Here is a 26,914-nt window from a genome sequence, read left to right as displayed (position 1 = left end):
AAAAGTGGGCCTATCCCTTTAAGGCTTGTCCGGGACAAGTGGAAGAGAATCAGGCCTGGAAGGTAAAGTCCTTGAATTTGATGTTTAAAAAGGTATGTGGGAGCCCTGTCTGTGGCTGTCTCTGTCTGTGGCTGTCTCTCTGTGTGGGAGCCCTGTCTGTGGCTGTCTCTCTCAGGTCTGTGGGAGCCCTGTCTGTGGCTGTCTCTCTGTCTGTGGCTGTCTCTCTCAGTGTGGGAGCCCTGTCTGTGGCTGTCTCTCTCAGTGTGGGAGCCCTGTCTGTGGCTGTCTCTGTCTGTGGCTGTCTCTCTGTGTGGGAGCCCTGTCTGTGGCTGTCTCTCTCAGTGTGGGAGCCCTGTCTGTGGCTGTCTCTCTCAGTGTGGGAGCCCTGTCTGTGGCTGTCTCTCTCAGGTCTGTGAGAGCCCTGTCTGTGGCTGTCTCTGTCTGTGGCTGTCTCTCTCAGTGTGGGAGCCCTGTCTGTGGCTGTCTCTCTGTCTGTGGCTGTCTCTCTCAGGTCTGTGAGAGCCCTGTCTGTGGCTGTCTCTCTCAGGTCTGTGAGAGCCCTGTCTGTGGCTGTCTCTCTCAGGTGTGGGAGCCCTGTCTGTGGCTGTCTCTCTGTCTGTGGCTGTCTCTCTCAGGTGTGGGAGCCCTGTCTGTGGCTGTCTCTCTGTCTGTGGCTGTCTCTCTCAGGTCTGTGAGAGCCCTGTCTGTGGCTGTCTCTCTCAGGTCTGTGAGAGCCCTGTCTGTGGCTGTCTCTGTCTGTGGCTGTCTCTCTCAGTGTGGGAGCCCTGTCTGTGGCTGTCTCTCTCAGTGTGGGAGCCCTGTCTGTGGCTGTCTCTCTCAGTGTGGGAGCCCTGTCTGTGGCTGTCTCTCTCAGGTCTGTGGGAGCCCTGTCTGTGGCTGTCTCTCTCAGGTTGTTGTTAAGAGACAGAGACTATACTTGTAACACTTCTCCTACAGCTACTGTAAGTATTTAAGCTAAACTGCAGTTAAGCTGATAATGAGCTCAGACCTGAGCTCGTTAAAGCACACTGATGATGACTTTTGGAAAGTTTGAAGGAGACTGTGTATATGACCTTTTTTCTATTTGACCTTATGTCATATACGAAAAGAAAAGAAAAGAGGAGACTAATACTTTCCAGGGGGGTTACTTAAAGTCAAGCTGAAATGAAAAATGACTTTTTAACTATTTTAGATCACATCCCTGGTCATCGACTGCACCTATTTAACAATGTATGCCCAAAAAAAAATCACAAAAATCAAATTTCTTTGAAATTTTCGGTTTTTACATCAAAATTCAATCATATTTTCTTCTTTCATAACAAAAATCTACAGTGTGCTTACATGTAGTATGTACTACCCACTTTCAACCATCGTGACATGACAGCTGTCAATCAATCTTCATGGCTAGAAGAAAATTCAGGAATGCATGCAACATGGCTGCCTACATGGACAAACTTTGTTAGCCCATAAATGTTATGTGACATAAAAATAAAACTGTAATTAGGAGTGGGCTATACAGAGGTCAAAAACACTTTTTTGGTCATTTTTATTAGGTCTCAGTTTTTTTTTATTCCATTTGATCGCATTTTTAGCCATAACTTTGTCATTTTTGGGTCTTTTTACTTGGTTGTGGTGTCTAACCCTATGTTTCTGGGGTCAAGCAATCTATTTATGCATCTAGAAATAGTTGCAAACCATCAGATATTGAGTTAATACCTTTTTTGACCAAATTTACCTATTTTTTCACCTTAATTAGCATATTTCACTTCCATTTCAGGGGCATTGCTTAAAACATAACAGTTTACTCCTATAAAGTCCCAGGTTCTTGAAACTGCCACAGGCACAATCTGCTGCCCGATAGTGTCCTGGATGTCATCAGTGCCATGTGGTCGCTGCCAAATTTAATCTCCGGTAGCAACGCGCATCAGGTGATCCACACGGAAGGTTCCGTCCCCATTATCATCCAGGTAAAACCCAATATACCCTCATCCCAAATGACAGCAAGTGATTGGTTGGGCTGGAGCATAAGTTCTTCCTGAGAGATCCCCTCTGCCTTTCTGGCTCCTCCTCCTCACAAGGAAATACCACCTCAGCTTGGTAATCATCCCAGAGGAGCACAATTAGGTTCTCAATCATCTCTTTTTCTGATAACTCTCTGGTATTGGATCTCTTGCCTCAAGTAAGTCTTCAGCTCAGGCGACTTCATAAGGACAAGTGCCTTCACTTCAGTGAGTAGTGACATATATAATAGGGCCTATTACATCTATTAAATAGGCCCTCCATGTTCTTTGCACTTCACAAGAAGTTTTCAACAAAATCATTGGCCCTCACTTTCTTTTGCAGGTTCTCTCTCAACCTGTTTCTTCTTCTCTTTCTGTGTGTTACTCCATGTCACCTCCATTGCATCTAGGTGTTTAAGGACAGCTGTGGTTGACCGCTCAACTTCACTGCCATGTCTATCTGTTAGCATAAAGGTCATCTTTGATCCCCTTTGCCTTGAACATCCTATGAGTGTTGGGCTGACTGGGCAGCAAGATATCCACACTTGGCCAAGTACCTCTCTGCATTCAGGTTGTTTGTGGGCAGGTTTTTCTGTTGGTCTGCAGTCAGTGTATAGAGAGGAGTTGCTCATGCAGCATCAGGATCAACATCCTAATACTCATGTTTGCACTGCAATTCTGCTCCTTTCGCGGCCTGGACACACATCTCTCCAAGAAGAAGGTGATCGAGATCACTTTGTGGAGCATTGTCTTCCATTTTTACATGTGTCCACTCTACATGATAACTAGGGCTCTCAGCTGTCAGCAAGGTCACTGCAGAGCTTGGGAAGCATGTCAACCAGCAAATCCTGGCTTGCTGTCTCGACGCAGTTGAGGAAGGGCATTGTCACCCTGTACGTAAAGTAGGGGTGGGAATCGCTGAGTAGCTCACGATACGATATCGTCACGATACTTGGCCCTCGATAACGATATATCACGATACTGCGATACTGCGATACTGCGATATATTGGAAGACGATACATCACGATACCTGTGTAACAAGTGAAAAAAATACCTCTGAAGGCAAAAAATCATGTAGCCTATTATGCATTTATTAGCAGAATTGACATGAACTCTCTGAGTTCACTCACTCACTCATACCATTTTCGATACCACGGAGGAAAAGTTACACATTAAGTCTTTTTATTATTACTATTAAAACAAGAAAACCTATATAACCTACCTACCTACCTATATAATTTCTAAAAGTAGATATTAATGATCAAACATTTCCATTCATGTAGCCTACAGTAGTTATGTTTTTGTTTCAACTACAAACATAAATAAAGTCAACTTGAAACTATGTTTCAACTACCACACACAGCATAATATTTTAGCCTGTTTATTAAAAAAAAAAAAAAAAAAAAAAAAAAAAAAAAATTAATAAACATATCGATACTTGGCGCCAGTGTATCGATAACGTATCGCGGGTGGAAATATCGCGATAACGTGGGTATCGATATTTTGTCCCACCCCTAACGTAAAGTTAGCAAGTGCTTTGAAGTCTTTCTCAAGGTAAATGTTGCATGCTCGAACAAGAAGATTATTTAGCAGTGTCTCAAGTACCTGTTTGATGTAGGGAATGCAATCATAGACCGCACCTGCCTGGTATCCAAGTCTAGTGAAGCATCTCTCTTTGTAGAGGCTAAATGACTTGTGTACCAGCTTCCTCTAGAATCAAGTCAAACTGTTCTTCTAGGGATGTTGTCTTCCCATCTCCGTCATGTGATTACAGTAATGACAGCAGATGGCCTATTTCACAATAAAATTCACCATACAGTATTTTGTAGTGAAATAAGTTAAATGTTGTGAAATGTTGGTAATAATTAGCAGTGTAGGGTTGCTATTAATATTATTATGGTATGTCAAATTTAACCTGTTGTCTGTTTTTTCTATAATTTACCAATAAATATTAGGTCTATGGGCATGGTTCAAAATTGAGGTAAAGAAGGGTAAATTTGGTCAAAAGTATGTATTAACTCAATATATGATGGTTTGTGACTACTTCTAGATGCATAGATAGATTGCTTGACCCCTAAAACATAGGGTTAGACACCACAACCAAGTAAAAAGACCCCGAAATGACAAAGTTATGGCTAAAGATGTGATTTTTCAGGGAAAACGGTGGTCATCCTGGATTTGTGTCCTGCACACTTTTTTCTTGGACCTGAAGACAAAAATTTTGTCATTTCATGTGAGATAGGTCAAATGTAATACAAAAAAACTGAGACCTATGCAAAACAAAAAATGACCCATTTATAGCCCACTCCTACTGTAATGTCTTTGTTTATGGTAGATGCAAAGGACATGTAATTGGCTCATTAACTCGCATTCCAGAAATATAGTTAATTGGCTATTTAGGCTAGGAGGAGGCTGTCGGCCTGCTCTTCTGCTTTGGGGCTTGGTGCAGCAAAGCGGTCCATGGTGCTGTATTTACTAGGGCTGTCCTCTAAAAATAAAATACATTTTGTTCAATGGCAAAAAATTGTATGTCTACATATTTTTTGCCAGATTTTACAATAACACAATAAAGGTCCGCGATACCGATAACAGTGGTATTTTTGTCCAAGGTTATACCGTCAAAAACTCATACCGCTGCATCCCTCGATGTTGTATATTGGTAATATGGTGATACGGCATAAATGTTGTATTTTCCTGGTTTTAAAGGCTGCATTACAGTAAGTGAAGTGTAAAAAATATATATATATATAAAAAAATATCGGCAATCAGACGAAATATCGGCAATCAGACAAAATATCGTCAATCAGCCGATCGCATATTTGAGGTCAAAATCGGCCGATACAGATTGCTTGCCGATCGATCGGTGCACCCCTAATCTCCTGTCGAGACATTCCCGTGCTGGCCTGGAGCATGTGCACCAGAGACTTCTGCTTGGCCAAGCCGGCTAATGTCCGGTTAGCCCTCTGCTAACTGGAATGTTATGGGACCAACTTATGGGACCAAGTGGATCAAAGTCTGAAGTGAAAGGAGTCATCTCTGTTTTCCAGCCCCACAGCTCAGGGCACTGATCTGTCTTCTTCTCCGTCCAGAAGCCTGCAACCCGGAGGCAGCGGCATGGACTCCTCCCAGCTGCTGATTGGCTGGCAACAGGAGAGGGCGGAGCTTGAGCGGGAAGTGAGCCGGCTGCAGGAGGAGCTGGCAGAGAGCCACGCCCACCGAGAGGAGCTGGAGTCCAGAACACAGGCCCTGACCCATAGGGTGAGGGGTGTGTGTGTGTGTGTGTGTGTGTGTGTGTGTGTGTGTGTGTGTGTGTGTGTGTGTGTGTGTGTGTGTGTGTGTGTGTGTGTGTGTGTGTGTGTGTGTGTGTGTGTGTGTGTGTGTGTGTGTGTGTGCCACTGACCATATAATGATTGAACTCTGTCTCTCTCTCCCTCTGCCTGTCTCTTTGTCTGTCACTCCCTCTTGTCTGTCTCTCTCTGTCTCTCTCTATGCCTGTCCGTCTCTCTCTCTCTCTCTCAGCTGAGTGAGCAGGTCTCTTCCCCTCTGTCGGTGTCTCTGCGTGTGGAGGCAGAGCAGAGGGAGTGGAAGAGGAGTGTGAGGGAGGGGAGAGAGAGAGAGGCCAGGCAAGCCCTGCTCATCCACCGGCTGCAGAGCAAGGTGTGTGTGTGTGTGTGTGTGTGTGTGTGTGTGTGTGTGTGTGTGTGTTTCATAGGGCATGTTTTTCACAAATTCTGTTTGATCCTTTTACAACTGTTACTGTAGTAGCACTGCTATGAGTATTATTATAAGTGGGAGTAACGGTGTTATTAATATGAGCAGTAGCATGTGTAGTGTTATTATGGTTAGTAGTAGTATTAATATGAACAGTAGCATGTGTAGTGTTATTATGGTTAGTAGTAGTATTAATATGAACAGTAGCATGTGTAGTGTTATTATGGTTAGTAGTAGTATTAATATGAACAGTAGCATGTGTAGTGTTATTATGGTTAGTAGTAGTATTAATATGAACAGTAGCATGTGTAGTGTTATTATGGTTAGTAGTAGTATTAATATGAACAGTAGCATGTGTAGTGTTATTATGGTTAGTAGTAGTATTAATATGAACAGTAGCATGTGTAGTGTTATTATGGTTAGTAGTAGTATTAATATGAACAGTAGCATGTGTAGTGTTATTATGGTTAGTAGTAGTAGTAGCATTGTGGTTGCTGGTTACAGGTGTTGCAGTACAGAGATCGGCTGCAGGCAGAGGAGACAGAGCTGCAAAGCAGAGAGGTCAGAGAGCTATTTTACATTAATAAAATGATCCTGTATTAAAACAAGCACACATTCTGTTAATACAATACAATGGTCCTGCATTAAAAACAAGCACACATTCGCAATAGCTGCGACCAGATATGCAAATTTCCAAAATGCAGGATGATGACATCATCCACTCCATTGTGATGTCAGCAAACTAAATTGTGAAATTTGCCCCCCCCCCACCACCCTGGGGTTTTGAAAACTCCACTTTGTCCGCCCAGCCGCGTCTGCGTAGTTATAAAATTCGGGGTGTGTGCAGCTAGGCGAAAACCGTCCGCACGGGAGCCTTGCGGAGGGGCGTGTCTGCTGATTTGACGTCACTTTCCCGCACGGACACTCGCGGTCTCACGGGTGCGTCAAGCATAATTCCAGCTTTAGACCCACCCAGTCGGCTCAGCCAGGAAGGATGACATCACTGATGACATCATCACTGATGACATCGTTGATGACATCATTGCTCGAGTGACATCACATCATTAGGTAATTAGGGCAATTACCTTATAAAGAAAATCCGGCTGCGTCAGGTCACCCAAGATACTGTGGGCCTCCCCCCAGACAGATCATGATTATGTTATTTGATCCCATAGACCAGTGATACTCAACTTGTGCAATTCCTGTGTGGCCCACCATGGAATTGCATTTTTTTTTTTTTTTTACAGTACACCTGAACGCAACATGCAAGATACCCGCTGAATAAGTGTCCATTCATGCCATTCTGGCCAATACTCCACTTATGTTATAGCATTTCAGTCTGGAATATGGAATATCTTTCAATAATCTATGATTTAGCTGCTAAATTGTCAAATACCGCCGTCTGCTCGCTACCCAGGCACTTATGTATGTACTTAACCTAACTAACCCCCCCCCCCCTGATTTTTTATCCCATTTTTATCCCCCATTAGTGCTAATTTAATTTATTTATCCTGGTTGCTACTCCACCCTCTGCCGATCTGGGGAGAGCCGAAACTGGCTCCATGCTTCCTCCGAGACATGGGCAGTAGCCAGCCGCTTCTTTTCACCTGACAGAGGAAGCTTCACCGGTAGGACATAGCACGTGGGAGGTTCACGCTATTCCAACCAGTTCCCCTCCCTCTGAACAGGTGCCCTTAACGACCAGAGGAGGAACCACATTAACAACCAGGATATTACATGTTTTGGTGAAGGGGGTTCCTATATGAAGTAAACCCACGGGAGGCACGGGGAGAACATGCAAACTCCACACAGAAAGGCCCTTTTTGACGACCCCACCCGGGCGGTGGGCACTCGAGGACATGCGGACGGGCACGCATTCCTTCAGCGTTCTAACCTAACTAACTTAACCTAACTTAACTATCCGGTGTGCACAACATTGTCAGACTAAACTCTGGCTGACACCCCAAAAACCTACAATCCGCTACAGAAAAATGTATATTTTTTGTTTATTAACTGGCCCCTGGCCTCCTGTCATTTCACGAAAGTGGCCCCTGGGCAAAGCAAGTTGAGTATCCCTGCCCTAGACACTCAACAATTGTGCCAAGATAGCCTGATATTGCTGTTTGACATAGTTCAGACTTCAGACTACACCAAATACATCAAAAAAAATCTGTCGGAAAGCATTTCTTAGTTTCTGACTCTGTGAAAGTTGGATAAAAGAGAAAACTTCCACAAAACCACTGTATGTCTTTAATGTCAATGTTGTGATGATGTTAACAGGTTGTGTTGTTTGTCTCGTAGCAAAGGATCAGAGATGAACACAGTGACTCTCTGGAGAGCGCTCTCATCAGGCTGGAGGAGGAACAGCAGAGGTGTGTGTGTGTGTGTGTGTGTGTGTGTGTGTGTGTGTCTGCGCGTGCATGTGTGCGCACAATCAGAGCAGAATCTGTTAATCTCTTTAGCCACTCATAATCCATATTAGATTCATAACACAAAATTAATGATGTGTGTGTGTGTGTGTGTGTGTGTGTGTGTCCCTCCAGGTGTGTTGGTCTGGCAGAAATGAACGCTCTCCTCAGAGACCAGCTCAGCCAGTCAGGGCAGGCAAACCAGGCGCTGGGGGAGGACCTCCGGAAGCTGACGGCTGATTGGACGAGAGCCATGGAGGAGGCGGAGCGTAGAGAGGCTGATTGGCAGAGAGAGAGAGAGGTTTGTCATCGAGTTTATAGCTGCCTTCATTCACTCTTATTCAAATTACTAAAATAACTATAATTTTTTTTTTATTAATCAAAACGTTCAAAATCCTTACTACTGTACTATACAGCCACCCTCGTGATGTCATCAAGCAGCGCACTAGTTGGTGAAAAGCTGAACTGGTGTTCATCTTTCTAGCAAATCTAGCTCAATTTCAGACTTGAAAGCAGTGTCCTGTCTTGTCTGAGGTGAAATGCAAATTAACTCGTCATATGATCAAATGTTTCATCTCCTCTCTTGTCATGTGTTATAAAGCGTATTGGAGCACTGATAAAAGCGCTATATAAATGTAATGTATTATTATTATTTGTATTATTTTTGTTATTATTATTGATATATAATATTATGTGGAACAAAGACAAAATATTATTTTTTATTTTCTGAACTGAACTGTGTGTGTGTGTGTGTGTGTGTGTGTGTGTGTGTGTGTGTTGTTTGTGTGTGTGCACGCTGGCATGTGCGCAGTGTCTGTCAGGTCATGTGGGTCAGGAGCAGTCCAGGCTGCTGTCACTGTGGAGAGCCGTGGTTGGTCTGAGACGCCACTGTCACACCATCAAGACTGCTGCAGACAGGTGTGTGTGAGAGAGAGAGAGAGAGAGAGAGAGAGAGAGACTGCTGCAGACAGGTGTGTGTGTGAGAGAGAGAGAGAGACTGCTGCAGACAGGTGTGTGTGAGAGAGAGAGAGAGACTGCTGCAGACAGGTGTGTGTGAGAGCGAGAGAGAGAGAGACTGCTGCAGACAGGTGTGTGTGAGAGAGAGAGAGAGAGACTGCTGCAGACAGGTGTGTGTGTGTGTGAGAGACTGCTGCAGACAGGTGTGTGTGAGAGAGAGAGACTGCTGCAGACAGGTGTGTGTGTGAGAGAGAGAGAGACTGCTGCAGACAGGTGTGTGAGAGAGAGAGAGAGAGAGAGAGAGAGAGAGAGAGAGAGAGAGACTGCTGCAGACAGGTGTGAGAGAGAGAGAGACTGCTGCAGACAGGTGTGTGTGTGAGAGAGAGAGAGAGAGAGAGAGAGAGACTGCTGCAGACAGGTGTGTGTGTGTGAGAGACTGCTGCAGACAGGTGTGTGTGTGTGAGAGAGAGAGAGAGAGAGAGAGAGAGACTGCTGCAGACAGGTGTGTGTGTGTGAGAGAGAGAGAGAGAGAGACTGCTGCAGACAGGTGTGTGTGAGAGAGAGAGAGAGAGAGAGAGAGACTGCTGCAGACAGGTGTGTGTGTGAGAGAGAGACTGCTGCAGACAGGTGTGTGTGTGTGTGAGAGAGAGAGAGAGAGAGACTGCTGCAGACAGGTGTGTGTGTGAGAGAGAGAGAGAGAGAGAGAGAGACTGCTGCAGACAGGTGTGTGTGAGAGAGAGAGAGAGACTGCTGCAGACAGGTGTGTGTGAGAGAGAGAGAGAGAGAGAGAGAGAGAGACTGCTGCAGACAGGTGTGTGTGAGAGAGAGAGACTGCTGCAGACAGGTGTGTGTGTGAGAGAGAGAGAGAGAGAGAGAGACTGCTGCAGACAGGTGTGTGTGAGAGAGAGAGAGAGACTGCTGCAGACAGGTGTGTGTGTGAGAGAGAGAGAGAGAGAGAGAGAGAGAGAGAGAGACTGCTACAGACAGGTGTGTGTGAGAGAGAGAGAGAGAGAGAGAGAGAGAGAGAGAGAGACTGCTGCAGACAGGTGTGTGTGTGTGTGTGTGAGAGACTGCTGCAGACAGGTGTGTGAGAGAGGGAGAGAGAGAGAGAGAGACTGCTGCAGACAGGTGTGTGTGTGTGAGAGAGAGAGACCATCAAGACTGCTGCAGACAGGTGTGTGTGTGAGAGACTGCTGCAGACAGGTGTGTGTGTGTGTGTGTGTGTGTGTGTGTGTGTGTGTGTGAGAGAGAGAGAGAGAGAGAGAGAGAGAGAGAGAGAGAGAATGTGAGACCAGAGCGTAATTGAGCACACAGAGATCTTTTTCTTCATACCGGGTTCTACACCGTAACTGTCTTTTATGAGACGATAAGTTCTTCATTTTGGTTTATACCATAAGTCATGGTGTAAATGGTCATAAGACATTTATCTTGATACAAACTGAGCATATTACTCATAGTCTCTCTCTCGGGTGTCACAAAGTAGCCTGTTATGAAAGATAAAAGACAAGTCGTTTGAATAAAATAGGCATTTCAACTATGGGCGACATCCCAATTAAATATCTTTTTAGTGAGTCTCTGATCAGACATTCTCACCAGCCTATTCCAAAGTCGAAGCATTTGACGCTTGTGTCTGACGCTTGTGTCTGACGCTTGTGTCTGATGCTTGTGTCTGATGCTTGTGTCTGATGCTTGTGTCTGACCCTTGTGTCTGATGCTTGTGTCTGATGCTTGTGTCTGATGCTTGTGTCTGATGCTTGTGTCTGACGCTTGTGTCTGATGCTTGTGTCTGACGCTTGTGTCTGACACTTGTGTCTGACGCTTGTGTCTGACGCTTGTGTCTGACGCTTGTGTCTGATGCTTGTGTCTGATGCTTGTGTCTGATGCTTGTGTCTGACACTTGTGTCTGATGCTTGTGTCTGACGCTTGTGTCTGATGCTTGTGTCTGATGCTTGTGTCTGACGCTTGTGTCTGATGCTTGTGTCTGATGCTTGTGTCTGATGCTTGTGTCTGATGCTTGTGTCTGACGCTTGTGTCTGATGCTTGTGTCTGATGCTTGTGCCTGATGCTTGTGCCTGATGCTTGTGTCTGATGCTTGTGTCTGATGCTTGTGTCTGATGCTTGTGTCTGATGCTTGTGTCTGACGCTTGTGTCTGACGCTTGTGTCTGACGCTTGTGTCTGACGCTTGTGTCTGATGCTTGTGTCTGATGCTTGTGTCTGACGCTTGTGTCTGATGCTTGTGCCTGATGCTTGTGCCTGATGCTTGTGTCTGATGCTTGGGGATTCCCATCCCATGTCGCCACTAATGGCCAAGATTGTGGTGAGTTCATGAACTCCCAGAAAATAACGGATGGCTCTGAGATGCACAGTGTCACAGACTGAGTGTTCACGGAAACGCCAAACACCAGAGGCGTAGTCCGACACCGGACAGACACATGACTTATATAGTTGTGTGTAAGTATGAAAACCCAGATTGTGTGTTGAACTTTGTTCAATATAGAACCCAGTGCTCTGCCCGCTGATTGAACTATACGACATTGACATATGTTCGTCCAGCGTCAAGCCCAGATATTTATATTGATCCTTATATGATAGTACTGCAGAACCAAAGTTCAATACAAAAGAACTCCTCTCCCTTGATGCGAGTCTAAAATTGACTATTTGTGTTTTGTCTTGATTTACCATGTCTCCATTTCTAGCACCATTCAGCAACAATGTTCAACATTGTCTGCAGGTCATTTTCATGCTCAGCAAGTAAGACTATGTCGTCTGCGTACAATAACATGCTTTAATAATATATATATATTATAATAATATAATAATATAATAATATGCTCACAGTCTGGTCACCCACTTTGATTCCCTTGTTGGATGCCTTAATTTGAAGAGCTAAATCATTGACAAATATGGAAAATAGAGTTGGGGACAAAACATCTCCTTGTTTCACGCCTAATTGTTGGGGGGAACCATAGTGGAATATTCGTTAACCTGGACACGAGCAACAGGTGCTTGATAGAGAGACTTAATGGCATTATAGAACTTTCCATTGACCCCCGAGTTTAACAACCTATATTGAAGAAGATCCATATTTATCCAATCAAATGCCTTCTGGAAATCAATTAAACAAACAAAAGTAGACATTTCTAGACCATAGAGTAGACCAGGGGTGGGCAATTATTTTTCATGGGGGGCCACATGAGAAACCCAGATTGTTGCCGGGGGCCGAACAAATATTGTCATGCCGTAACCCATGGATGGGTAACTTTGATGATAGAGAGGGCCACAAAAAATGTCCTCGCTACCAGGTTTTGCTGAGGGCCGAACGGCGCCAGCGTGAAAAATTTGGTGCATTTGAAGCCACGTTTAGAGGAATAACTCATTTTAAATTAACAGTTGTGATGTCATTATTCAGTCTTAACCACCAATATTTCATCCTTTTCTCACTCACTCCTATGTCACCACCTGCTCTCAGGGCTTGAAATTAACTTTTTTGACCACCTGCCAATATGGCTGCTAGATTTTAAAGTTACCAGGCAATTAGAATTTCCACTAGCCAAAATGTTTTTCTTGAAATAAATCAGAATATGAGTGGGTTAATTTAAGCATAAGTATCAGTAAGTGGCCCGGGATTCTCAAAGCCTGTGTTGAGGGTCACACGAACAAAAATGCAGTCTTGAAGCTAAATAAATCCAAAACCAATGAGTTAATTATTTAAATTTCTAATTCAATGTAGCCTTTTAGTCATAAAGATTATTGAAAGATATTCCATATTCCAGACTGAAATGCTATAACAGAAGTGGAGTATTGGCCAGAATGACATGAACATTTGGACACTTATTCAGCGGGTATCTTGCATGTTCCGTTCAGGTGCACTGTAAAAAAAAAAAAGTTTTTTGTTTTGTTTTGTTTTTGCAATTGCATGGCGGGCCACACAGGTGGGGCCGTAGTTTGCCCATGTATGGAGTAGACCATAAATATGGTCAATGCAGCCTCTACCCTTTCTAAATCCATTTTGCTCCTCCACAAGTGCACCTGTCCTCTCAAGATGGTCAGTAAGTCTACAGTACAAATACTTGACTTGACCAATGTTGCAAATTGTAAATATTTAAGTTGTAAGACAAACATGGTCTTATATACTGTATATATCTATATATATTTGTGTTGTATTACTGTATTGTATTACAGTAATGATATATGTATATATATAATTACTGTAATACAAATTATTATTATTATGCTATCGATACTCGATAATTGATAATCGATAATTATTCAAAATGCCCATCCCTACTTTTGACCAACATTTAATAAGTTGACCATCTTTCAGTCAGTTGACTAATGTTTGTTGTAAATGTACAAAGATTGAATAAGTTGACCAACATCTCGTAAATTGACCAACATTGTGCATTGTATTGCCCTCCTGTCTGCAGGGACCTGTGGGAGCTCCGAGCGGACTTCTCTCGCCTCTCCTCCTCTCTCCTCTCCAGCTGTGACTCCGTCTCCGCCTCCCTGCGTCCCCCTGCTTCTCCTCCCCCTAACCCCTCCTCACCCCCCTCACCTCCCCCTTCTCTCTCCTCCACCCTGGGGACCTTGTGTTTAGGGGAGCTGGAGGCGACAGAGGAGCAGAGAGAGAAGCAGGACAGAGAGATCTCACAGTTGAAGTTTCTCCATCAGACTGAAGTGTCACAGCTGAAGGAAAGGTGGGTAGAAACCTTCTTCTTCCTCTTCATCATCTTCTTCTTCTTAAAGGATGGCTTCACCAGTAATCAACCCACTTTGTATCATTCATAATCTCAGTAATATAAGCACATGGGCAGTGTTGACCTTCTCTCTGTGCTTTCCTCACGGAGATCTCCCATGTACTCCTCTGGCAAGTCGCTCCGTTGTGACGCGTTTTATGTCACAACGCGTCACAACGGAGCTGTGGAAGTTCTGCTCGAGATGCAGAATCTGCTCCGAGGGCTCAGGGCTGTTATTGTTTTTTTTTTCTTTAGAAATAAAAGGCACGGATGTGAGTCGAAACAGAGTATGGTTACAAACAGAGAAAACGTGATAAACTGTTGACGGGGCTGTGGCGCCAGGTTTTCACCATCTTACTCAAGTGTTCGGAGAGAGTGAACTCCAACATGGAAGTCCTCTATATAGACGTTGGCATCTACATAACTAGTGTCAGCTTCAACCCACCTCAATTGACACCCATAAAAACATTAAAGGGAGGCTTTGCCGATTTTCATCCCACTTTGTATCATTATAATCTGGGTAATATAAGCAGATTTACAGTGCTTACCTTCTCTATATGTTTTCCACATGGAGAAATATCCTTTTGTCTTCCTGCAGAAACTCTGCGCCCGCCAGCTGGTATGAGGGTTTAAGGCTCGTTTAATTCTTTAATTGTTTATTGTGGATCCCCATTAGTCTACAACAAAGGTGAGACTACTCTTCCTGGGGTCCAAACACATAAAATACAAACATAAAAGTCCAAAAGCATTGGAGTAAAAACAACACAACAAAAATAAATAAAAACAAACAAAAAACAAGTGAGTCAAGGCTCACTCAATATTCATGTCAATCAAATATTAACAGTATCCATTCTTCTCATAAACAAAAAGAAATGTATCGGTCTTCCTGAGTAATTGCACCAGCAAAAACACTTATCCTGACCTTATTTTTACCATACTCACATGAAACCATCATAATTGAAATACTTGATTACAATATATAATACATAATATGTATTATATACTAACGTAATACAAATTCCTTCCATGTTGCACAATTCATTCATTCATTCATTATTCATAACTGCAATTTTTTACTTTTTTTTTAAACATAAATTTGTTCCTTACCATAGTTATATTTCTCTGTATTTTATTCCAGTAAGCAACTGCTCTATACATTACCGTCTTTTTCAGTGCATTTGTTTTTGGTAGAGGTAGAGTAAACCGTGAATCTAATGCTTGCCTTGTGGTATATCCATGTCTAGACTTAGTTGGGTCCAGTTGTGCGTACAAGCCCTCTGGTTTCCCAGTATTCCAGATGTTAAATAAAGCAGTTACAAGGCTACATGCTATCCTTCGTTCCACTGTCATCCAGGACAGAGCGGCATGCATCCCACCGACACCGCTCCTCACAGAGCAGCGTAGAGCGAGGCGTGCCGCCCTGTCCTGAGCGAGCTGGAGTCTGTTCAGGTCAAGCTTAGAGGCATTTGACCATATGGCTGCATAGGTCGCGGAACTGCCCGGGCCACACGGGCCCGGGCCCGGGTACATTTCAGTCCCCCCCCCCCCCCCCCCCCCCAAAAAAAAAACGTTTTTTTTTTTTTTTTTTTTTTTTACAATTAAACCTCATTTACTTATTACACTCGACTGGTTGTTTTTCAGATGTGATGTGAATCTAAAGTGAACTAAACAAGTCAGATCCACTATAAATGTTTTTCAGTAGATGCTGTGATGTAGCCACAAGAAAGGTGCACTATTAATGTTTTTCAGGAGATGGCGATGTTGCTAGCTATAGGTTCTAAACAAGAAATATGGTTCAAATGTTTACAGTAGTTTTCCTTTCTTGCTGCACTACAATGTTACAATGCTGTGAGACGGAGCTAAACACAAAAGATGCAATATTAATAGTTTTTCATGAGATACTCAGTATTTAATACTAATACTAATACTAATAATAGAAAAGGAGAAGATACTGAATAATGACATCACAACAGTATAATCCTAATGTTAATTTAAAATTAAATATTCTTCTAAATATGGATAAAAGTCCAAAAAACATAACATACCTATGTATGGCTGGACAGTAGTCCAAGCGTGATAAGACCAAAGATTGTAGTACAAGCCTCGCTGTACTATTAGTCAACAGATTTCTACACCTTCTGATCATTGAGGTACAACAGCTCATTTTAGACACCATGTTGTTGATGTGTTTCGACCAAGAAAGCGTTTCTTGAATTACCACACCCAACAGCTTGGCCTCTCTGACCTGTTCGATATCTACACAGTTGAGAACGAGATTTAGTTTTGGATTTGATCTAGATGCATATCTGGAGACTATCATTATACTTTTAGTTTTTGTAACATTTAATTTTAATTTATTTTCACTTACCCAGTTGGAAACAAGCATCAATTCATCTTGCAGCAGCCTATTAACAGACTCTGATTTATCCGCAGTGACATACATGGTGGTGTCATCTGCAAAGATTTCCATTGAGGCATTTTTAAGTACAAATGGCAAATCATTAACAAAAATTGCAAACAATAAAGGACCGAGGCAGCTTCCTTGGGGTACTCCCACATGGAGGTCCCTCATTTCAGACATTGTGCTATTAAACATAATGCATTGTCGTCTGTTAACTAAATAGTTTTTTAACAGTTTAATTGAAGATTCTTTGAATGTATATGCGGATAGTTTCGTTAGTAGGAGATCATGATCTATAATATCAAATGCTGCGCTAAAATCCAGAAGCACAGCCCCCACCATTGACTTACCATCAATATGTTTCAGCCAGTTGTCAGTGAGCGATGTGAGTGCTGTGCTTGTGGAGTAGCCGGCCTTGTATGCGTGCTGTAATTGGCTATGTCAACAGGTTTTGTGATAAATTTTCCCTCCACTTCTATGAAGGAAGGCCTCTTACTGTGTTTATCCTTTCCCATAGCTTCATTTAGTGCCCTCCAGAGTTTCTTACTATCATTTTTACATTCTTCAAGTTTTACATGGTAATACAGTTTTTTCTTCTGTCTATTCATTTTAGTGGTACTGTTCCTAAGAGCTCGGTATGCCTGCCAGTCTAAAGAGCGACCGAGACAACCGCAGCCTCTTTAAGAGCATCCCTCTCTATCATACATGTTTTCAATTCTTTATCAAGCCATGTTCTAACAGTCAGCTTTTTAATTGGAGCATGTTTATCACAAATCCTAGAAAATAATGATATAAAAGATGATAATGCAGATTCTGTATCCTTACACTCAAGCATAACCTCCCAGTTCACTTCTTTTACATCCTCTATAAACTTCTCCTCTGAGAAAGCTTTATAAATACGTCTATTAATAATCTTCGGCCCACTCTTCGGCACCTTAGCTTTCCACGTCAGTGCAATTAAGTTGTGGTCACTAAGACCTACAGCAACAGAAATTACATTAGAACATTTTTCCGGAGCAGTAGTGAAGAAGTGATCAATACACGTAGAAGAGCTTGAACCATCTTGATTAACATCAAGATGGCTGCTCGTTAAGGCTCTCAATGTGATTCTCTGCACAAGCAGAAAAAATAAACAGTAACAGCCAACCTGGAAGCCCTCGAGCAACATCTGTTCACTTCCGCGTCCAGAATGTCCAGAATGAGGCGTCGCACGTAACGCGTCATTCTGACACGTAACGCGTCATTCTGACACGTAACGCGTCATTCTGACACGTAACGCGTCATTCTGACACGTAACGCGTCATTCTGACACGTAACGCGTCATTCTGACACGTAACGCGTCATTCTGACACGTAACGCGTCATTCTGACACGTAACGCGTCATTCTGATACAGAAGTGCTAGAATAAAATGCAGAGCTCTCGGACGCTATGACTGACATTGTAATGATAGAAAGCGGGTTGACTTAAGACAAACTCATAAGCGAATCCATGAGCAAAGGTGACCGTGACACCTGAAAGACCGAGACCTCCACCTGTGGCTTAAAATAGTCCCCCCCCCCCCGCCACTCCAGATTTGTTTCTCTTATTTTCTCCCCAATTGTACTTGGCCAATTCCCAGAGCTGTAGACTAGCACATGCTCCCTCTGATACATGTGCAGTCGCCAGCCGCTTCTTTTCACCTGACAGTGAGAGGTTTCCCCGGCACATGGGAGGATCATGATATTCGCCACAGTCCCACAGCTAAAAAAGGGTTCTGTCTGAGTTCACAGTAAAAAACACATTTTTATTGCCGATCCCTGAAATCTTCACTGTAGCAGAGCGTGGTGCAGGTAAAGAAAAAAAAAATACAGTTAGGATTCAAGATTCTTATGAAAATACCCCCCAAAAAACAAAAACAAAATTAAAACATGCCCCCACGGCAGAATTATGTAGAAAAAGGTGGCATTATAATGCACATGCTAAAAAAATCCAACTGGACAGATAACACCTGTGACATCACTCAGGGGTAATGTACTTACTGTAATAATAATAATAATATACAGTCATGGTGTACAGCAGAAAACTTTCCAAAACTCAGCATTGCCACGACAATTATCGTATTTGTACGATAATTATCGTATTTGTACGATAATTTACCACCACAAACGATCATTTTGACCGTCTGGTACGATAATTCAACACTGCCCAGAATGCAGCGCCATTCCCCCCCCCCCCCAAGTCAACTGTTTATAGTTTCTGTTTAGTTTGGGTTCTATCTATAGTTAATATGGCACTTTATGAAGTTTTACTAATTTCAGTAGTCAAATGTAACTAGTACTGAAACTAGTTGACCCCCAATATGCATCGGTTTTTCAAAATAACGGCTATTTGGAAATATAATTTTGGAGAACCAGAGACCGCACAGCCGACCGACCATCTCATCTCATCTAACCCGGCTCTAGACTGGTCTCAGGCGGATAAGACAGACAGACAGACGCTCGGCGTACGGAGGTGAATCGTCACAGGTGTTATTGCTCGATTTGTGGGTTTTTATGTGCGCCTGCCAGATGCTTTACAAAAACCAGTCTAGATGCAGCTATGTGTGGGGGGGGGGGGGGGGGAAGAGAATCCTAATTGCGACATAAAAGTCTCACATATTAATGCAAAGTGGTCTCTAACCTGCACCATGCTCTTTAAAGTGAAAACGCAACTTCCAGGCAAAAATAAACTCAATGTCTAACAGCTCTCTCTCTCTCTCTCTCTCTCTCAGGATGGCTGAGCTCTCTCTCTCCCTGAAGGTCCAGGAGAGAGAGAGGGAGGAGAGCAATGGACAGAGAGAGAGAAGCCTGCAGTCTCTCAGTCAGGCTGTGCTCAGACTGGTGAGCAGCCTGTCACATGGATATGTGGACCAGTGATGTCAATTGTGCATGAATGACATCACTGGTCCACAACTTAACCCATTGATACCTGATGCAGCATTTGTGTGTGTATCCCTTTAAGACCGCGAACCGCGTCATACGCGGTTCGCGGTCTTAAAGGGATACACACACAAATTAGGGATATACACGTAAATGCTGCATCAGGTATCAATGGGTTAACTCAAATCAACTCTCAATAACTGCCAAACTAAATGAAGCCTGCAGCTCTTTCATGAACACCTTCACACTTGATGAGCATGAATGATGAAAGGATGAAAAAGTGATGATAGATGTACATGAATATTAATTGCATGAATGATGATGAATGAGGGGCAGGAATGATATAGATAAATAAATCCTCTGCACTCTGTGCTGCCTGGTGTGTATATATATATATACACATATATATATATATATATATATATATATATATATATATATATATATATATATATATATTATATATATATAAATAAATAAATCCTCTGCACTCTGTGCTGCCTGGTGTGTATATGTATATACATATATATATATATATATACCGTAATTTCCGTACTATAAGCCGCACCGGAGTATAAGCCGCAGCAGCAAAATTGCCTGTTTGTTACATATATAAGCCGCACCGGACTATAAGCCGCGGGTGTTTTAATGTTTTTTTTTTTTTTTTTTTTTTATTGTGTTTTAATGTTTAATTACCATATGTAAGGGTTCGTGCACAGAGGGGATTGTCGGGAAAGAGATGGCTGTTTGAGGAAGCTCTCATTTATTAACATTTCAACAAAACAACATAACACAACACCATAGGCCATATTGTGACTAGCATTTTCGTTTACTTCCGTTCCCACGGCAGGGGCACTACACACTTTTTTCTCCATAAAAGAGATCTATAGGTAGAAAGTACAAATAAAAAAGTTCTACTCGTGTTATCCTGCAGTATTTTTATAATCAGTGGTCAAAGACGGCACTATTTCTTACTAGGCGTACTAATCTGTGCAAGGGGAGTGGTGTGGTTTTGGTCACGTGGACCAATCGCGTAGCCGCTTTATTCCCTTGCCGTAATAACATTAGAGCCATGGCGACCACCAGTTCAAGCAGCGAAGAGGGGAAAAAGAAACCAAAACAGCTGAAAAAAGTGCGTAAAAGCCGGGAATCAAAGGACTCCAAACGATGCTATATGCACTTTTTGTCAGTACAGAATGAGGACGTGCAGGATTTTACCCAGACAAGGTGGGACACTTACAGGTCTGTCGTCAAACAGTGGCTTTGTCTGGACGGCGATAGTAAAGTTATCGCTGAAACTTTTAAACATTGCGTGGACGTGGATTTTGACCATGTTCCCGAGGACGCTGGATTTCACCGTTACCGTCGCTTTATTTGTAAAAGACGTTTGGGTTTGGCTGAGAAACGCTGCACACAGATGGTGCAGGGGGAAGAAGAAGAAGAACCAGATGCAGCCGCAGCCTCGGACAGCATCGGCCCCGACGGAGCCACGTCTGAAACCCCCCGAAAGAAACTTCGGTCTCGGACAGGTTTGCCCGTCCGTTCTGCTGGCCCTGTCCTTCCAGCCATCTGCATCATTTGTAAAAAGGTGGACAAATATATTACTGTTGGTGGAAAACGGAAGAAGGATCAACTTTCACAAGCAGAGACAGTGTCTGCAGGTAAGCGACCCCCCCCTCTCTCTCTCTATCTCACACACACACACACACACACACACACACACACACACACACACACACACACACACACACACACACACACACACACACACACACACACACACACACACACACACACACACACACCCACAGAGAGAGGGAGCATTTTCTTTTATTGCCTTGATCTCCTTGCCCCCCCCCCCCCCCCTCTGTTTTCTTGTAATAACAATACAATGGATAAAAGATACAAAAACAAATGTCACCCACTTTTTTTTAATTATAAAATGTGTGATTTGACAGTAAAGCTGATTATAACTTTTTTTTGTTTTCAAGCCAGTTGCGGAAGGCTGCTGAGAAGAAGGAAGACTCTAGCGTTCTTTTGCATATCAAAGACAAAGACTGTGTGTCTCTGGAAGTGCGTTACCACAGGTCCTGTTACAGAGAATACACAAGGTCCTTGTCAAAGTCTACGGCAACACATAGCTACTGCAACCACAGATGAAGTGTGAGTTATTACATTGCATTAACACTGCACATTTCAAAAGTAAGGCTTTGACCTACAACAAATACTATTTTGTCTGTCTTTAGATACAATGTTGACAGCAGACCTCTTTGCACATGTTAAGTATTTTTTTGTCTGCGTGTGTGTGTTTTCAGAAATGAACAACAACCCTTTCCTGCCAGCTACAAGATATTCTGCGAACGAGTCATCCGTCAAAGGATTATCGATAAACAAGAAATCCTGAAAATGAACCAACTAAGGAAGAAGTTCATAGACATCGTTAAGAAGAATGAGGATATTGATGCTTCAGACTACAGGTAACTGTGTCCTTGACAGTTCAGTAAACAAAAAAGAACCTCTTTCATACTGAAAAGTTTCCATTTTATTGATTTATTCGCTCACAAGAAAGGCTGACAGTATGTTTTAATGTATTTGTTTCTCATTGTGAAAAAAATCCCTTTATTTATACATTTGTGCTCGTCTTTTTCTATATTTTCATTTTGCAGGCAGGATAAACTGAAAAAGCGGTTGGCCCGTGATTTCCCCCAGCTGGTGTTTCACAGCCCTGCAACGCGCAACATCTCCGAACTGGTTTTTGTTGAAACATTATCAGCAGATACACTGTTAGACAGGCTACCGCATCCATCAGACACGACAACAACTGAGTCAACCGAGGTAAGCCAAGCTGAAAGTGACAATGAACACACATCTGGACAAACTACAGAGCACACAAGGACACTGTACAGTGCAGGACTGATATTGAAGAGACTTGTGAATGAAACTCCCGGGATGAAATGCCCCTGGCCTCCCACAGCAGAGGATTTGAATGTTTCTGACGCAAAATCTGTTGTGCCAGTTGAACTATTCAATGTGATTTCCTGGATTATAGGTGCAACAGAAGAAACCCACACTAGACCATTATGTTGATATTCCTGAAGATGTGAACCTAAAAGTTTTATCTGTTTGTCAAGACATTGTGTATCTTGCTTCTAAAGGTCGGAAGCAGACGCCTAAGTCACTGTGTCTTGGTCTAACTGTTCGCCATTTAACAGGTTCATCCAATGTTCTGTCACTACTGAACAGATTAGGACACTGTGCTTCATGGAACACAGTTGTCAGTCTAGACACTAGCCTAGCGTCACTACAACTTCTAGAGGGCAGAGACAAAATCCCTAAGGGGTTCTCAAAGAAGGCACCAACCATACTGGTGTGGGATAACATCGATTTTGGGGAGGAGACACTGTCAGGTCGTGGAACTACTCACCATACAAATGGCATTATGGTACAAAGTTCTGTTGTTGAAACAATGTCTAGACCAGACAGACAGCCACTGCCGAAGTCAGTTTACACATTCAAAGCACCTCCTAGCATCCCGCTACAACACTATCCACAGACTAAAAGACAAGGGCCACAGAACTTGCTTCAGGATGAAAGTGTTCCATTGCAGGTGGAAACGTACAGGTTGAACACTGTGTCTGCTGCCAAAACAGAACTGGCATAAATTATGTTTTAGTGAAGAACACAGATGCTGAAGCATGTACAGTACCAGGCTGGACAGGTTTCCACACAATGCTACAAAGTGATGCCACTCTACCTAAGTCAGCACTGTATTATCTTCCAGTCATTGAGGCTTCACCGACAGAGATGTCAACAGTTAACACTATTCTGAAGCGAAGTGTTGAACTTGCTGATCAGCTAGAACTGGACCATGTTAATTGTTAAATTGTTAAAGAATTGCCACACTGCCTACATCCAGTTAAATGCAATGCATAAATGCAAACAGCACAGACTACTTACACAGCCAACAGAAGGTTTTATTGTGATGCATTTGTATGCTATTTTGTATTTTCATATATTTCCTTGGCGGGGGGGGGGGGGGTGTACAAATGACAGATGCTGTGACACTTTGTGGTACTTGAATAAATGTTTCATACCATATGTTGTAATAATTCTGACCTCTAGTACTTTAATTTTTAGTCTTGTCCATTTTTTGCATTATTCCAATTTAGGGGGCGTGGTAACATTTTGATAGATTTTCTGCCATTTTGGTCCAAGGTGCCCTGATTTTCTTTTCTACCTTTCATTACACAGTAGGTTGAGACATTTTCTATGTATGAAACATAAGCTTTTGGCACAATTTACTGTGGAGGTTTCATTGTACTGTGTGGCAAACACTTAAGTTGAAGCATATTCTTTAACAAATATGCTACATTTCATGATCTAAATTCACATGAGTAAACTAAAGGCACCAATACTTGTTTCAGATGTTAAGTATATGCATTTTAGCATTTATGACATTTGAGAAAGATTTTGTGTTGCCAAAAACACATTTTACAAGCAAAAACAGCAGCACAAGATTTTCGTTTTTTGGTTATAAACTGTTTATACATTTCTGGCTGGTGACAAAATACTGCAGGATATTATGAGTAGAACTTTTAACCCAAAGTCCAGAAGGGCATTGTCTATGAAAAAATGCATTGAATGAGTAGTGCCCATGACATGGGAACGAAACTCATTTTCTAAGCACTTTTTCATGGGTCCCAACACGGCCTAACCACCTGTGTTTTTTTTTACAGTGCACACAGTGTCCGCGGTGTGGTGAAAAGAGGGCAAGAGAGGAAATTAAAACAGAAGTGGATTTATAGTTAGAAAGAGTGCTAAAGAAGAGAGAATTCCGTTTTTTTTTTTTTTTTCCCTGAAAAAATCCATAGATAAGCCGCACCGTTATATAAGCCGCAGGGCCAAAAAACGGGGGAAAAGCCGCGGCTTATAGTCCGAAATTTACGGTATATATATATATATAAATAAATCCTCTGCACTCTGTGCTGCCTGGTGTGTATATGTATATACCATATATATATATATATATATATATATATATATATATATATATATATATATATATATATATATATATATATATATAGATAAATAAATCCTCTGCACTCTGTGCTGCCTGGTGGCACCTGGGTCCATTCAGACTCAAGCTTGGCCTCATGGCACTTACTCATGTTGTTGTCTTCTGACTAGATCATTGCATGTGTTGTATAAAGCTCAGATGTACGTTGCTTTGGATCAAAGCGTCTGCTACGTGAAATTGTAACATTGTAAAACTGTTTACAGTTTTCTGATATGTGTGAGATTATGTGCAAAATAACTCTGCATTGAAAATCGACAGAATGTCCCTTTTAAGTAAGCAATGTGTGTACTTGTCCCCGCTCTGGTTCCCTCTCGTGTGTCCAGTCCAGAGTCCTGAGCAGCACCAGCTGCAGGGTGCCGGTCCCAGCAGACCGTCAGGATCTGGATCAGGATCAGGATCAGGATCTGTCCTCTCTGCTGGCCGTCCTGGCTCAGGCTGAGAGCGCCCTGCAGTGGAGACAGCAGGAGCTGCAGGTCAGGCTGATGTTCCATACTGCAGAAAATATGACCATATTATTTATGTGCAGTGTTTCCCCTAGAAAAAATGTCAGGCCTGGAGGGATTTCTAAACGTACCCCGACCGCAACGGTGGGGGCCCTCGCTGGCGACGCTAAACTTTTAGCTAACCTGTTCGCATCTATGTTCGTAATGGCATCCCAAGTATCATCATATTATGGGATGCGATGCGAACAGTTGTATTATGGGATGTGGGTTTCCCAGGCAACGACACACGTTGACACGTTTTGGAACAGCGCCGGACGCTGGCACAATACTCCTAAAAGCAAAATGCTCCTGAAAGCAAAATGCTCCTGAAAGCAAAATGCTCCTAAAAGCAAAATGCTTGTTGTTTTGAATGATTTGGCATCTTCTATTAGGCCTACTGTCAACTAGGGAGGGGTGGGCGATATGGCAAAAATATCATATCACGATTTCTTCAGGCAGGATCACGATCCACGATCTTATCACGATTCTTTTTCATATTGGTTTTAAGACTATTTTGCTAATTACTGAACAGTACAAGTACAACCAAACAAATTTCAGGGTACGTGTTAGGGGTGTCAAAAATAATCGATTATAAGATGCATCGCGATGCGGACCTGCACGATTCTGCATCGATTCACAAATGTCAAAAATCGATTATTATTATTTTTTTATTTTTTTTTATATAATCAAATAAAATACATACATGTAGTACATGCAGTTGTTTATTTTAATTATGGATCATAATACAATGCAATTCTAAATGCACTTTTATTTTAAAAGTAGCCACACAGTGAGAAAAAAGAAAGTGAGAAAAAGAATCATGTATTCGGGAAAAAAAGTGATGCATCGATTTAAGATGCATCGAGATGCATCGATAATCGTTATCGAATCGAATCGTAGCCCTCTGAATCGTAATCGAATCGAATCGTGAGGCCAGTGAAGATTCACAGCCCTAGTACGTATGGTCATGAGAAACCTGGAAAAGTCATGGAAATTTAAAATACAAGTTGTTTTATAAATATTTTCATGTCGTTCATTTACGCTGAGTTTCTAATAATTAATGTGCAAAGAAATAATGTTCACAAGCATGCAAACACTATCTATCTATCTATCTATCTATCTATCTCTTGGTTCACTATTATTTATACAGTAGGGTTGGGCGATGGGACGAATATATGGGCTATCTGCGATTGATTCCACTGTCGATTGCGTGATTGTCATTTGTCAATCTGCTAATTTAATGGAGAGAGAGAGAGACCAATAGACAGAGAGAGAGAGAGCGTGGGGACAGAGCAGACATGCGGCGCACGCACACACACACACACACATACGCACGCACACACACACACACACAGCATGGAGCTTTATTTATTAAGCAGTGAGAGAGAGGCGGGGGAAAGAAACTAAAAGGTGGAGCAGAAACGCGCTCTCCTGAGAATAGGAGGCAGCAGGATGAGGGCAGATTAGGAGCAATGCGTCCTCGCATTTAAAATAACTGACAAAGTCCGACTGAAGCAAATGAAACTCAAACTATCACAAAGATAAAGCAGCCATAGATGAGATTCAGACACTTTTTGCGCGATGAGTTCCGCTCGATCTGCCTGTTTGTCTCTCTGCCAGTGCCCGCATGTTTGTTTAGTGTGCGTGTGCATGTTTGTTTAGTGTGCGTGTGTGCGTGTTGTAAAGGTTGCATTTGCGTTCGTGTCATTTTCATCGCCGTTCAATTGTAACGAGCAGAGCGTGTGTTTAGGCTATCGTCCAAGCTCCGTCCCCAAATTAATTTTCATCGTCCCTGATGCTATTTTTAAGGTCCCCGGGATGACGGGAGGTCCTTCGTGTCAAGGCAAGCCCTGGTTAAGTGTGTGTGTGTGTGTGCCAAACTAACTGTGTGTGTGTGTGTGTGTGTGTGTGTGTGTGTGTGTGTGTGTGTGTGTGTGTGTGTGTGTGTGTGTGTGTGTGTGTGTGTGTGTGTGTGTGTGTGTGTGTGTGTGTGTGTGTGTTTGCCTGCGTGCGTGTGTGTGTGTGTGTGTGTGTGTGTGTACATGCGTGTGTGTGTCTGACAGGGGGCGGAGCTCTCCCTCAGGCGGTTGGCTGAGGAGCGAGCCTCTCTGGACAGCAGAGTGACACAGCTGGAGGAAGACAAGCAGCAGCTGCACACACACACACAACACACACAAGTGGAGCTCACACACACGCAGGACATCCTGAGCAGGTGGGTACCACACACACACACACACAC

At 42.8% G+C, this 26,914-nt stretch overlaps 4 protein-coding genes across 4 annotated transcripts in view; all 4 read left to right on the top strand.

Annotated features, from left to right (window-relative positions):
* LOC310778024 (myosin light chain kinase, smooth muscle-like) overlaps positions 1–26,914 on the top strand; it is a gene marked incomplete at its 5' end in the record, with an annotated part of 383,786 nt that overhangs the window by 317,152 nt on the left and 39,720 nt on the right. The gene's annotated exons all lie outside the window — the stretch shown is intronic.
* Positions 4,912–19,110, top strand: LOC310778768 (centrosome-associated protein CEP250-like; the record flags this gene model as incomplete). Its single annotated transcript, XM_083639215.1, has 9 exons — positions 4,912–4,955; positions 5,091–5,259; positions 5,521–5,658; positions 6,217–6,273; positions 8,014–8,084; positions 8,256–8,421; positions 8,932–9,038; positions 13,506–13,775; positions 18,966–19,110. 9 exons carry the CDS (start codon positions 4,912–4,914, stop codon positions 19,108–19,110), a joined length of 1,167 nt encoding a protein of 388 aa, XP_083495341.1.
* The window catches only part of LOC310778767 (uncharacterized protein), a gene marked incomplete at both ends in the record, with an annotated part of 24,273 nt that continues 9,196 nt past the window's right edge, over positions 11,838–26,914 (top strand). The window contains 5 exons of the mRNA XM_083639214.1: positions 11,838–11,848; positions 13,506–13,775; positions 18,966–19,074; positions 24,517–24,666; positions 26,739–26,887. Of these exons, the coding sequence (XP_083495340.1) occupies positions 11,838–11,848; positions 13,506–13,775; positions 18,966–19,074; positions 24,517–24,666; positions 26,739–26,887 (689 nt within the window). The remainder of the gene's footprint in view (positions 11,849–13,505; positions 13,776–18,965; positions 19,075–24,516; positions 24,667–26,738; positions 26,888–26,914) is intronic.
* Positions 22,799–26,914, top strand: part of LOC310778766 (uncharacterized protein) — a gene marked incomplete at both ends in the record, with an annotated part of 25,093 nt that continues 20,977 nt past the window's right edge. Inside the window, 2 exons of the mRNA XM_083639213.1 lie at positions 22,799–22,810; positions 24,517–24,666. Of these exons, the coding sequence (XP_083495339.1) occupies positions 22,799–22,810; positions 24,517–24,666 (162 nt within the window). The remainder of the gene's footprint in view (positions 22,811–24,516; positions 24,667–26,914) is intronic.

This window comes from Poromitra crassiceps (assembly GCF_964638095.1).
Source record: "Poromitra crassiceps genome assembly, chromosome: 6".
Classification (NCBI taxonomy): domain Eukaryota; kingdom Metazoa; phylum Chordata; class Actinopteri; order Beryciformes; family Melamphaidae; genus Poromitra; species Poromitra crassiceps.
The sequence above is the reverse complement of the archived record's forward strand: the minus strand, read 5'-3'. Positions and strand labels throughout refer to the sequence as shown.